The sequence below is a fragment of the Prorops nasuta genome, unplaced genomic scaffold, assembly GCF_024137725.1.
Source record: "Prorops nasuta isolate Cenicafe-Biocafe unplaced genomic scaffold, Cenicafe_Pnas_1.2 PNAS00019, whole genome shotgun sequence".
Lineage (NCBI taxonomy): Eukaryota > Metazoa > Arthropoda > Insecta > Hymenoptera > Bethylidae > Prorops > Prorops nasuta.
In genome coordinates, this window is record NW_027116816.1 from 2434784 (window position 1) to 2449089 (window position 14306).

Here is a 14306-nt window from a genome sequence, read left to right on the forward strand (position 1 = left end):
CTGATGGCAAAGTTGCTCGCGTAACTGGAATAATTGAGCTTTGTGTTATAAAAATGGACAATTCAGCATTAAACTTTCGCGAGACGACCAATCAAGTCTATATTCTTAAGTCTCGAAGAGTTGATGCTCTCGAAGCACTATAATTTTTTTAGCCTCAACTTTTCAAAGTATTTGTCCAACTGTGGAAACACTTCGGTCCTAAGTTCACAAGGAAGAAAGTAAGGTCTGGCTCTATAGTACGAATGTACTACTGGCGCGACGTGCCAACCACAAAGTTCCCCAAGTCTGTACGCTCAATTTACATCCAACTAACTCATGCCAGTCAGAATCAACATTTAGCACATATGCGCGTACGCTCTACACTCGCTGTGGCTTCATATTTAATGCATTACGTGCCAATGAATTTGCAGATCGTTTAACAGAGATAATTTTAGTTCGCCATCTAATAGGCAGCGTGTAATAACTGGTTATAAAAAGTTTCGAAATTACGAAGCACTTTGCAAGCGCCCGATAAGTGTCCTTTGTCGCTTCCTTCCCCCTCCACCCTCCCCCTTTCCTTCATCCACCCGCAGGAAAACTAGCAAGAAAATTCATGACAATCGAGAATCGAGAGGAAGAACAGCAGTCACGAAAGAATTGGAAAACGTTAATTTTTGTTATTTACATTGGCGAGGGACTAAGTTTTAAAGACAAAACTTACGCCGACATTCGGAGTGACGCTCCCATTAAAAGTTTTGCCCATAGGAATTTTACCATACGTCAGTTCTGTCGCGAACGTTAACTACAGCTGCACGCTGAAACGGACGATACTGCGCATTCATTATTTTCGCGGGATTTCTCGACAAAACATATTATTCGTATCGGACGGACGCGAAAGAACCATTCTTGCGTCAGTTTCAACAGGTCCAGGCTGCACGGTCGTTGCACAAGAAGGGATGGAAAGAACGATTTGTCGTTTGTAAGTGTGGAGGTAGGTGTGGTTTTCTATCGATCCTCCAAGGTTGCCCATTTATCACCAATTACACGTGTGTACAAGCTCGCTCCACGAGTTCCATTCGAGCCATCGGAGGAATTTCACCCTGTTCGGGCTTGCTGCAATTTTCCAGCTGCAGCCTGAAACGGCGAAGAATAAAACGCGTGTGTGCCGCATTGGTAATTTAGCAGGGGTTACGTTTTAACGTTGCCAGAACATGCACTTATTGGATGTGACTGCACAGCGTATGCGTGTATATATAGGAGGACGGGGCAGGCATAGAGGAGCTCGATCGCTCTCGCGCTATACCTGCAGAGTTTATAAGTTTGTCGAAGCGTCGCGTCGCGTCTCATCGGGATGAATTGAGATAGGCCGTTTCATCGACTCAATAATTAAATTCACTGTACACGGTGTACCGGTTCACGCTTATCTTTCTCGCAGGGGGATTACGACTTTACGCGTCGTTTTCTAATATTAGGAGCGTCCGGCCCAGCGGGACCGAAGCGCGCTGCTGTTGCTGTTGCTGTTGCTGCATAGAGAAAGAGACGGGAGCTCAACCAACGTATAAATTGCAAATTAGTTTACCGTCCTTGCCACGACTCCCCGTTGGTTTATCCATCGTATCGCCTCTCGTTGCTCGCTGTTTTCGCCTCTGCAACCCCATGAAACGAACTTTGCTGTCGTTACTCTGCTCCAACTCTCTCCCCCCCCCCCCTCTCCTCTCTCTCTCTCTTCTCCTGCACTCTTGCTCCGTTACACAAGTACATATACGCGTTTTATACATATACCACTTTTCTATATGCATTTCTTTCTCTTCGTACACACGCAAACTGCCTTGGAACACAAATATCCTTATTCGAAATTTCCCGCAGTTATTTGCGCTCGCTACTCGCTCTGCTCCACGACCAAAACTCCACATTTTATTTCATCAAGGCTCGCTTTCATGGCAAGGGCCAGTAATTCAGCAAGATTCTATCTGGAACTTATTCATAGCACTTCCCAGTTGGACGAGTTTAGAGTTTCTTAGGGTCGTGCTGAGTTTCCCGTCGAGAATTTGAACATCCGCTAAACTTACTCTGGCCATTTTCAAAGATTTTACTAAGTAATTGAAGCGAGAAAACTGACCCGACAACTTCGATGACCGCTTCTCTGGATTCTACTCCTGGAAATTCCTTAATATCAGCTGCTCGAGGTAGGACAAACTCTGGAGTAGTCAAAAAAGAGCTCGATTGAAAATTCTGAAAAATAACAAGTGACTGCAAAAATAGGATGGAGAAATGTATGGGAGAGGATAAAATGGTAAAAGGATACTGAGAGATCCGTGCTTGGAGAACGAGAGTACAAATACGAGAAGGTGCTGGAGGGTGGGCGGAGTAGTGGGAAATTGAAGAATCGTATGGGAATAAGAGAAAAGGGAAGAGGGGGAGAGAGGGATAAGGGTAGGGGGCGGTGTCGCGTTGGCGAGGAGCAGCAGAGAGGCCTGGCAAATAGACGAGAAGTATATCTATATACGTATATATAGAGAGAAAGGGAGAGGGACGCGCGACGAGGTAAACGAGCGAGTGAGAAAAGTATGAATTTGAAGGGGAGAAAAGACAAAGGGAGCAAGGGAGTAAAGACGAAGATGGCGGACGTGTTCCCGTAGGACACGACCCAGCAAATGAGCCGGAGGATGCAAATCAATCCCAGGGCGCAACGCTCCAAATTGTGCACCTACGCTTGAATGCGGCAATCCCTTTTCCAGAACTCAGGCTCGCCACGCCCCTGAAAGCTCGGGCCACGAATGCCCCCCTTGGGGGGTCCCGTCTCCCGTCACTGCATCGTTGAACCGACCGGCCCCGGCCCCGGTCCCGGCTCCGGCCTCGACCGGCGAGGCAACACCGATACACGTACCGACTCGGCTCGGTTCGGCTCGGCCCTTGCTTCCAGTCGAGCGTGCATTATCACGTTCGTCGTGTCCAACGCAGTCGCAGTTTATATATCTCTCTCTCTCTCTCTCACTTACACCCTCCCCCTCCCTCAACCATCCTACCATATAGAGAAACCGGACGGAGAGAGAAAGCCACAGTACGATATTCCTTTCGGGAATATGTATACATGTGTGTACATATATCTATATATATAGATATATAGGTGCAGTAGGAGCTCCGAAAATCTTCTTGATGGCGTACGCTTAACTGCCTGTTGGTTGTGGCTGCGTGCGACTGGGACACTACGGATTGTTTGCTTGATAGTTGCATGCAAACCCAACGTATGTCAGCCAGCCAAGAAATCAATGGTCGAGATAGCGTCTCCTCAACACGCATCCGGTACCTGCCAGATCGAAACTACGCCATTCGGACGTCAGATTTTAACCGCGACTCATTTGTTCAACTCGCTAAGAAGCTGTTGCTACTGCACGCTGCTTTTTATTAAGCCATATGACATGCCTTCCAAATGACATATACGCATTAAACCGTGCGAGGTGTTTACAGAGACATTGGTGTATTATGCAACAAACCTCTTGCCAAGTAGATGGTTCGTTTGAGCTACCTGCGTTTATCCTGGTGTATTATTCATGCTACGCGCTGGAAGAGAAAGGCAAAAATCTGTGGTTCGTTTGTGATACGAGGACGCCAGTGGAGAATAATTTAATTGCATTCGGTGTTCTTGCTTTGCGCACGCCAGAATTGATAATTGCGGAAGGTTTGCCCATGACAAGTTTTCCACTGAAAGACCAAGTCCTTTTGTCAGGAGCAATATCCCGATAGGCTTGCCGAAGCATGAGTTACACCAGAACTTGGAATATCCATCGAGAAGAAATATAACTGGGGATATAGTTGGGGATGAAGAAGCTGCTTTTGATGGTCCGCGAGTGGCCGCAACAATTTGTTAATTTTATTTAACCGGCGGCCATTTGTTTCCTCTATATATGTATACTAACCTCCAGCGTTTTCTCGTGTAATAATGCGAGCTTGGCAAATGATAAAAAATAGAACAATTTTTTCTGCTTTATCGCTAACAGATTGGGTTAATTAAAGCTGTCACATCATAATCCTATGGCATTAATTAATGAGGAGAATTTCAGCGAATCGATAACAAGATTTTCAACCTCTGCCAACTCATTGCGGAACTAGTTGTGTGTGGGTGTGTGTGTGTGCGCGCGCGCTGCATGCTAGTGATATTTGAACGTGGTGTGCAGATATTCTAATATTGAAATGCCGATTACTTGGATTGATACGTAAACACGCGTAACGCGTCGAATATTAAGAAAGAATATAAAAAGTTGGGGCAAAATAAATTTTCCGGGTTGCACAGCAGTCTGGAATAAATTTTTAATTAAATTGTTAAGCTGTAATACGTCCCTTGTGTTATATATTATTATTATTCTAAAAGTTAACCAGTGATATAAACTATCCAGGAAACTCATGTATTATTAATAGGAATGTTCAATCACATGGACATGTTTCAAATTTACTTTGCAACTTCAAACCATCTGTCACAGTTTCTGTCGTAGCATGATATTACTAAAACCACGACATCAACTGATTAAAGACACGAAACTCAACATCAATGGCAGTCATTTCTCGACGACGACAATGGCATATTTTCATGTGTGTATGCCAATACCAATTGGAAAATATGTCCAACTTGGATTTAAACTAATAATTAATGTCATGAAAATTTAATTGTTGCATCACCTTTGACCCAATTGTCACAAGATAGTAACTGAATTATCTATATATACTTTTTTCTTAATCTCAGACAAGTCATTTTTAAACGATCATATATATCTCAGATATGCATGGTTAATATATAATCGAATTAGCGGGATAGTTTAAAATTGGTGTTTTCATTCAAAGTGACTGTTGAGTAAGTCTGGTTCATCGAGGGTTTAATAAGCTTTACGGCAATAGATCGCTTCTGAAATGCGTTGGGGAAAGTCACGAACACGGGGCGAATCTCTTGGGCACTGGCGTCCTCTGGCCGCGTGCGATCAACACAAGGGACGGACTCGATTAGTAAATTGACGTACTGGTGGTACGCTTCGATCGCGGATGTTGATCAATTACTGTAATTGTAGCTCCCTACTATTCAGCGTCCGTCACGCGAACGTATTGGTCAAACCTCTGATATCATAGTAATTACTTTAAAACGTATCGTGGACACGCGGTGAAAATTTGACCGTTCAAGCTTTTGAAATGCTCGAAATACACGACAATTTTTGTCGCGCGATCCATTCAATATTATCGGATCAATATATTTATCGTGACAGTCTCGTACTAAACAGTGTTTCATATATATAGAGTATATATGTACCGCTATATATCTATCACAGCCCGTAACCTGACAACTTAAATGTTAATAGCTTGTTAATCATGCAAAAACAGTCAAACACTTGGTGCTGATAAAAATGTTTTCATTAAAAGCCTCGAATATTTTTAGAGGAAATTAATTAGCTTTATTTAGATTTTAATGCTTTTTTTATATTTATTCCTTAAGCAAAAAACAAACAAACAGGCAAACAGAGAAAGTCAATACGCGCGTGACTAGTGTTTGAACTTTCAGATGAAGAGCTGCAGAAGTAGGCGGTCTATGATTTTAGTGGACTTGAATGAATCTTGAGAATACTTGATCAAGAAACGTGAGAGAGGAGACTCCTAACTTACGCCAAGCGTACTTCCAGCGCACGAAAGACCAATTTCAATTAGTCTGGGAGATTTCGTAAACCGAGTATCATCGACCTCTGGCCCATTAAGAAAAAGATCACAAGTTTTTCGTCCGCTCCGCTTTTCCCACACTTTTATTTTCACTCCCAGAAAGATGATATAAATTCTCAAAGTGGGCTCACGATAATTGAACCGTTATACGTACATCTTTCGCAAAACATTTCAATCAAATATTCGTGAAAATTTGTGGAAATTGTTTAAACAATTTTTCCTCTTCTCCCACAGGTATGATCTGGAAACGGACAGGCTGTACTCCGTGTCTTGGTACAAGGATAACGAAGCCTTCTACAGATTCGTACCGAGAGACTCGAAGTCTCAACACATTTACGAAGTGGATGGCGTCAGAGTGAACGTAAGTGTAAAAACTTCTTCTCACAATTATATTAAGATTGAAGCACGAGAGTCTAGTGAAAAGCGAGGAAAATTCTATTTCATAATTTGAAGTGATGAAAGCTAGGAGAGATGTGCATGAGCGAGGGGAGTGAAAAATAATTTTCAGAGCATGTGCGGGTGAGGTTTAAACGATTTGGCGTTGGCCGAGGAGGTGCGAGAGCACGAATCATTGTCACATCGCGTCGGGTGAACACGTATAGCAAGACTCGGTTTTCCGGAGAAATCTTTGTGCGTTTAGAAAAATCGTGTGTCCCTCAAGAAGAATTTCCACGGGTCTGCCGGCAATGTTGATGTCGGTTGGAAACCACAAGGCCAAGTGGAGATCGAACAAAGTGGAGCTTTCCGTCTGATCTACGATCGCTATTTCCTAGAAAAATTTCCTCCTGTACATAGTGCCTAACAACATTGCTCTCGCTCGGTACTACTTAAAGAGAGAGAGAGAGAGAGAGAGAAAGAGAATCGACGCTTTTCTTTCTACCGTAACGCGTTTATCCTCGCATCAACGCTCCCAATGCATTTATCCCTGTCGTAAAACATTAAACTGCAATTCGCCTCTGTTTTGTTTCGAAATACATTAGACTCTCCTCTTTTTTCATGTTTATCCATTTCTAATTATAAACCAATAAAGCGGGGATTCCATTAACGGAAAATACACACATAGAGCGCTACAATCCCACGCAGTTGGCGGAGCAAGATTAAAACAGTACGCGGCGCTCTCGAGCTATATTCTGCTTTTGGCAAAGGTTAAATAGACATTATTTGCTGATTGAATTATATGCCAGACGATAGGGATTTTCTTTCTGAGCCATACAGCAATTATATAATAGCTATATAAGGCAGGGGCTGCATTAGACTTCTAAAACTGACCTCTATGAAATATTCACAAACAAGATTTTTAATACCGCATTAAATCCAATTAATTTCAGGTAATATCCGTGAGCACGCAAATCATTTTCGTATAATCTAATAATGCATCGCTTAATGGACGAAAATTTTGAAAATTTTTTATATTCGATTAAACTCAAGTGTATTTAGGAAATGAAATCCGATTTCTTATAATGCAGTACTGTATAAAAACTAATAAAGATCTATAAAAAGAAAAGTTATATATATATATATATAGAGAGAGAGAGAGAGAGAGAGCCCTCAGTGACGGTCGGTAAAAGATGGAGAGTTTGCGTGGTAATCGGGTCTCTGTGAAATCAGTCATAAAAAGATAGCCGTTAAAGCAGGACTTTGGGTCGGGAGCGAAGAAGCTGCGACGCTGGGACAACGAGCATCGGAAAGTCGTGCGGTGAATCCTTGCCTGTGCTAAAGCAGCTGCAACGGTAGGTAGCTCCTAGACTTATGCACTTGGCGCGAACCGACTGCATAAAATATTTCAATTTATTCGCCAGACGGTATATATATACATATGCACGCGTGAGTGTGTGCAGGCGCCACTGCTCTACGCGAAACTTGTGCTCGGCGAATACGACCGAAGTCGCGTTATAATAAAGCCGCATATTCAAAGCGGCAATAAAAATAAAGCCCTGTCGCTTTCCACTATCTTCCCTAGCAAGGCGGACGGAGCCGTATCTACTTATCTCTGCTACACCACTATGCTATATATATATATATATATATGTACTATATATATAAAGTACTATACCATATACGCCCCATCCATATGCCCTCCTACACGTCTGGAAAAAATCAAACAAAAGCACGGTATTTTCCTCCCTTTTATATATATATTGCTAATTTTTGGGTCCTCGTAATAGACCGTACAAAATCTTAAAGAAATTATACAATTTTAGGGCAATGCAAGGCACGATGATTAAAGATTGAAAGAAAATTTGTATAAAAGAAGAAGACAGTGTACGTATAGTCTACTGCAAGAGAGATTTGTGATGGAAGAATGGAAAGTGGAAAAATATCGATGTGCGGGTTAAGATCTCGCTGCAAGGGGTTTAAGTGAGAGCGTGGTTGAATAGTATAGGGGAGAATAGAAGTAGGACGGGCTGAGAGATGCGATGGTGGAGTCCCTCCTTCTCTATTCTCGATACGATATGTCCGCTTCCGATTCGCGTTTTGGTAGGTGGCACCTGAGAGTCGAGAAAGGGGATAGCAAGCGGAGGGGAGTGAGTGGAAACGAGGAGTTTTCCTTGGAGCTCGTTAATATCGGCCGACGTGTAACGAGCATTACGTGAGCCGAATCGGCGCGTCCCTTTGGCTCACTTGATCGGGAGAGAGGCTATTAATCCGGCTTGGCCCAAACGCCCTCTGATATCGACAAAGAAATTTCTCCGTGGACAAAAGCGTAACCTGTCTTTTCTCGCTCACCCCTTTCCTCCCTCTCACGTGATATTTACCAACGTAACGGGGATTAGATTGCTTCTCTAACCACCCCCTCCCTTCTACCCCATTATCTTTACCCCAACCGTCGACTCTCCTTTCAATCGCGTCGGCTCATCTCTACCTTTCAGCGCGTGAAAAAAATGCATAAATGAAATTAATCTTAAATCAGAACGGATTGTTATTGAACGCTTCATTTTCTCAGTGTTAATCGACCGAAAGCCCTGTTAAAACGCTATGAGTTACGACTATCACCACTATATATATATAGGTATGGATTTACCTACCCCTTACTGTACAGAGAGAGACTCGCAGATTCCTTTTATACCCTTTCGCCGCGCAATTACATCGGAAATATGATAAAATCCTTTCTTCCCGTAGTCGTCGGCTTAAAAATAACGCTATATGTATACGCGGAATGCGAAGCACGTCCATCTACATTTAATAAATAGATAAACATAGCTGCCTGCGATATTTCATTGACACTATAGTCCGCCGGCTCGGAGAGCACCGACTGAAAACGTGTACGCGAAGCAGCGAGTAAATTCAATATCGCATACCTCATATTTATAAATTTTCCGAATGTTCGCACTGTCACTTGCGAAATACGAGTCGCTATAACGAATTAGATCCATTATTCTTGATTTGGTCGGGCGCGGAATGTGCGCGTATATTTTCACAGGGGTTCCCCGAAATCCTCGAAAACGAATACTGCTCGCGCGGATCAATGGGAAAATTATTCGTGCTAAAACACGAGTAAAACATATTTAACGTTCCTCGAGTATAATTAGAGGGGACAAGCGCAGGTTTGCGAATGGCTATTGCTTCGTAGTTAGTTAGAAGGCATCTCTAACAGGTGGGCGGATCGGATCGTTGCATGGGAGAGAAGGTAATTCGTGCGAGTCGCCGGAAGAAGAATCAAACAGATATGGGGAAAAAAGGGGGATGAAAAAGACACCTGGAAAAGCGATTGGGAAACTATGCTATAGTATTTGGAAAAAAGAGAGAACGAGCAGCTTTGAAATTACCTGTCAACTCAACTCGGAGATTTCATCGAGAATGAATCAAGCTGCATGGAATATCTCGCGTTACGGTCGATGCATATTTACCCCATGTACTGTGTATATAGCATAGACCTATATATATATATATATATATATATATATACGCACCTCTTAAGAAAACTTTGCGTCTTTCTTGGATGCCTCTTATCGACCGTATCTTCTCGCGCCTCTCTTTGCATTATTCGCTTCCTCAAAGATACGCGCGTGTTTGAGCGCGTGCATATATATGTGGAAACACGTACACATACGTACAAGAGACGCGCGGGCGCGCGCACACGCAGACACAGTGAAACAGTGATTCCGGGATCTTTACGCGAGAAACTTTGCTGCGTGGCGACGAAATGCGGGTAAACAATCTCCGGGTGCTTTGAAGATGTTATTCCGCACGTGAGCAAGCCCCATTCTCCTCCTCGCTTTTTCCATTCGCTCGTAGATAAATCTCTGAATAACAGAGTCTCCTCCTAGCTTTCCTTATAGCTTTATACTATCTATGGTATACTACGCGTGGCATCTACGCTCGTCCTCGGCGAGACCCCCGAAGCCCGACCCCACCAGCTCCACCGGCCCCGGCACCACCACCACCCTCGATCGTCAAAGGATGCTTAAACGTGCAGTAACCTCCCTTCCCTGCTTCATGGCAAACCTTCGAATCTTGATTAAATCTAGCAAATCCCTCCTCCGCCATAAAGAGAGCAGATTTTAATTTTTTCAGATTGAGGGATATTCGAAATTTCCTCCACGGCAAGAAAAAGTATCTATTAAAATCTGCCTCATTCAGCAAATCTCTATGATAAAAAGAAAGTCTTGTTTTAAGACGGGCCCCTAAAATTTCTCAGCCGGAAAGAAGTGAGCGCTCTTTTTTTTTTTTCTTTTTTCGCAGCTAGATTCTCTGCCGTGCATTCGCGAGTATAGCTTTGAGACAGATCGATCAGACCACTTGACGTAATTGGAAGTAAGTAGGAATGAAAAAGATAGGGGGTTTTTGTTCCACGTATATAATTGTACGGTGTGTCTCGTAGCCGGGTGAGTAATGGTACATATTTTTCAAGTATTCTCCATTAATGTCAGTCGCGTGACAGTAATGCTTCCCATGGTTGAAAGCTCCTTCGCCTTCCGCCGATCGTCTCAAATATTTCGGTCAAGTTTTCCCTCGGCGCTAAACTTTCATCCGCGCATTGCTATTTTCACGGACGTTATTCAGCTGCTATAGTTATATTTGTTTTTGCATTCTTCTCGCGCTGCGTTGCGCGCAGCATTCCTTTTTTATTACATAAATTGATGGTGGACGATTAAAAAATTCAGGACTCGATGCTGAAAATAACAGATAGCGGAATTTATGACGAGATATTTGCATACTTTGCAATGACGCGACTTTAGCTCTTGTGGAAACAATGCGTTAAAGTTAAAAAGACTTTTTTATTTCGTTTAATAATGTAAATGTAAATCCAGTAAAGCTGATCCTAGCATGATTCTCTTTGTAAAGGTATATGCTTTATTTCCATGATTAACGCGTTTATAAGCAGTCTTTGTTGATTTTAAATTTACAAGTAAATGTAGCTTTTCGAGGATAGACTCTCCAAGAGTAATGCTCGCTGAGTGAGAGATGCTACCTTTGCGTAGTAATTCGTAAAGCACATGGTTGGAAGAAAAGTGGGACTGTGTGTGTGTGTGTGTGTGTGTGGGTATCTGCGGGCTTTCTCCCTCCCCCTCTATTTTTCACTCTCTGTCCCTCTTATCCAAGATAAAATGAAAATATAGACAGGGGAAATATTCGTGGAAGTGGAAAGCCTTGCAACGCAGTGAATGGATTATCAGCATTGCGATTCCATCTGTTGCAAGGCTTCCTTCTTCAACATTCGCCCCAACCTCTTCTCCACCATCGCTCTCAAACCGTTGCTCTCCACCAGCATTAAAGTATCTCCCTCTTGATTAGATTTACAGAGATACAACTAACCGGGTACTTGCTAATGGATTTGAAATGCAGCAGATAACTCGACAAATAGATCAAAAACCTCGATAATAAGTTTGAAACGGTGGCAAGATAGATTATACAGAGTTATAATGGTGGCTAATGGGAGAAAGTAGAAATCTCCCCAGAGCGGGATTTAAATTCGCGTTTCATATACATATATATATATATATATATAGGTTCAGGTATATACATATACATATATATATATATATATATATATATGCGCGTGTCTTATCGAGATCCACGCACAGAGATTTCAAAAGATTTTTAGGAAAATACGATGCATGCAGCTGTTGGAAGGTGGTTCGCGGAGCAAAGATTTCCAACGATTTCTTCCCATGTCCTGAAAGCTCCAAAACTTGGCTAACTTGGAAAGTTGCACTTCTCGTTAATATGCATTTCTCTCTCGATCTCTATCTCTTTCCTCCTCGCGCACACTCTTCTCTCCCATCCCTTCCCCCGCCTCCCTTCGCCCTTCGAACATTCATCCTTTCTCTTTCTCCGCCGAGCGCGATCCGAACCTTCTATGTACTTAACAGCTCCCGAATAACTTTCAGCAAAGCATAGACAATGGTGGTGGAGCTGAAGCAATAAATCAATAAGCAGAAGTGCGCGCTTTGTATAGGACCGAAACGCGAATTTAGTTCCCTACGCGTTAGTTAGGGCTTGTTAGAACGCGAGTGGCGCAAAATCCGAGCTGACAAATAGGATGAACTATATTAATTGCTGTATTATGTTATTTTTGCGCAAGTTTCATGGAGGTGGCGAGAGCGAGAGAAAGGGAGTAGGGGCGAAGAGAGAGAGAGAGAGAGGGAAAGAGAGAGAAAAGGGGAAGACACGCTCAATTTCTCTGACAAAAACAAAGTTAGTTCTCCCTCGACCCGTACTTTCATATCTAATTGGCATGATTAAAATCCCTTGGTCTCAGTCAGTATTATTAAAGTTCTACTTCACATCTAAAGCCTACTTCACCTTCCTCGTCTATCCTCCTACTCCTCCTCCACCTCCTCCTTCCATGCCATATCATACGGCCCACAGCATCTCGTACTTCCTACACCCGTATTTACATGAAAATTTAATTATTCCGCGCTACCCGACATCCACTTGTCACGTATATAGCTTATATCACGAATCTCAGCAATTGTCTTTCTCGATTGGTAGCAAAGCATCCTCGCGTCGAGTGTTAGCCTTTTATCCAATAATGCAATAACAAAAGGAATTTCTATTTTATGATTTTCACACCCGTTAAGCTCGAGAGCGACGGTGCAGGTCTATATATGGATGTATGGGTATAATAAGAGACTAACAAATCTCAATCTCTATATTGACGTCATATTATATACGAGCGTGTGTCGTTCGCTCTGCCCGCCACAAACACATATTATACGGTGTACCACACTGCTGTGTGAAACAAAATATATACATATAACATACGTACATGTGTTTACGTATAGGACTGTTTGTATCTATAGCTCTTATACGTGCACTCTCACTTCTGTAGAAAAACAAATGATCGGACAAACCGACAAACCGCTTTGCGTAAAATTTAGATGAAAACAGAACATCTCTGAATGTAGGATAAAAATAAAAATTCGTTGGGTCTGTATTGAATCTCACCCCCATTGTTGAACCACCTGCAAATATTGTCGGAATCATTTATGGCCATCACGCACCGATCGCAGTTTAATTTACGACTTCCGCAATTAAGGAATAAAATAATCGTCAAACTGGCGTGTTTTCTATTTTCAATTGCTGTTGGACTTTCTGTGGTTTTATTTTGTGTTGTTTTTTTTACTAAAAAACGTTACTCTCATTTATCCCCGCAACCCCGGTGATATCCAATTACGCGCTTAAAACCAGCCACTCCCCAAAAACCTGCATTCGAATGAAAAAATATGGCAACTACAGTATAAACGTTGGCATGCACTATGAAATTATTATTTCGACCAGAAATTTATTGAGCATCGCAATTACGATAAATCGACAAATGTGCAGTTTTTTTTTTGTCAGTGAAACGGTGGACGAATGCCAAAAATTCAATCAAGCCCGTCATTTTTATGAAAACGATTGACGATGGAAAATTATATTCAATTATAAATGAAAAATGTTTTTCTACTTTTCACAGGGGAGGCAGTCGAATATCAACCGAGTAATATTACAAAATGTGGAGCTGCGTACGAGGGGCAAGTACAAGTGCGAGGTTAGCGCTGAAGCACCGAATTTCAAGTACGTTAGCTCCGAGGACGTGGACATGGAGGTCATAGGTAAGCGAGTTGAGGTTACGCTAATTAATAATGCTTTGATCGCGTACGTTGCGCTTCGGTGATTCGATTAAATTATGAGCCGTCGCCGCCACTGCAACGAATTTGCCCGTTCACACATGGTCTCTCTCTCCTTAGCGTCACTCTGCCTCTTACTATCCCTACTTTCGCATGCACCAAATTTATCGAAGCTTTCAATAACCGGGACAAATCCTTTTCAGTCCCATAAATAATTCGCATATTTAATTTCTAAATAAACTTGGAGCATGGCATTCAATTGTTAACGCCATGAAACAGTGAAAGCTCTTTGGTATTATAGGAGTATAAGTTTTCGACAGGATTTCAATGCTTTAATAAATTTAGGGGGAAGCTTCTAGGAGGGGATTAGTGCACTTTACAATATCGATTGGGGTGCAAGCGTATCATATGGGAAGGCGAGGTTGAGCGAAGAGCTATATAGACAAGGAGCTGTGAGTTGCTGAACAGAGGAGAGGAGAGAGAGAGAGAGAGAGAGAGAGAGAAAGCCAAGGAATTCTCTCTGGATGAATTTGAAGACGGTGTTAGTCGACACGTTTACTAGCGTGTCAGCAGTGACGT

General features: G+C 42.5%; 1 protein-coding gene across 1 annotated transcript in view; it reads left to right on the plus strand.

Annotated features, from left to right (window-relative positions):
- LOC136780369 (cell adhesion molecule 1-like) overlaps positions 1 to 14306 on the plus strand; it is a 65872-nt gene that overhangs the window by 32018 nt on the left and 19548 nt on the right. The window contains exons 3-4 of the mRNA XM_066738679.1: positions 5908 to 6034; positions 13574 to 13712. Coding sequence (XP_066594776.1) covers positions 5908 to 6034; positions 13574 to 13712 — 266 coding nt within the window. The remainder of the gene's footprint in view (positions 1 to 5907; positions 6035 to 13573; positions 13713 to 14306) is intronic.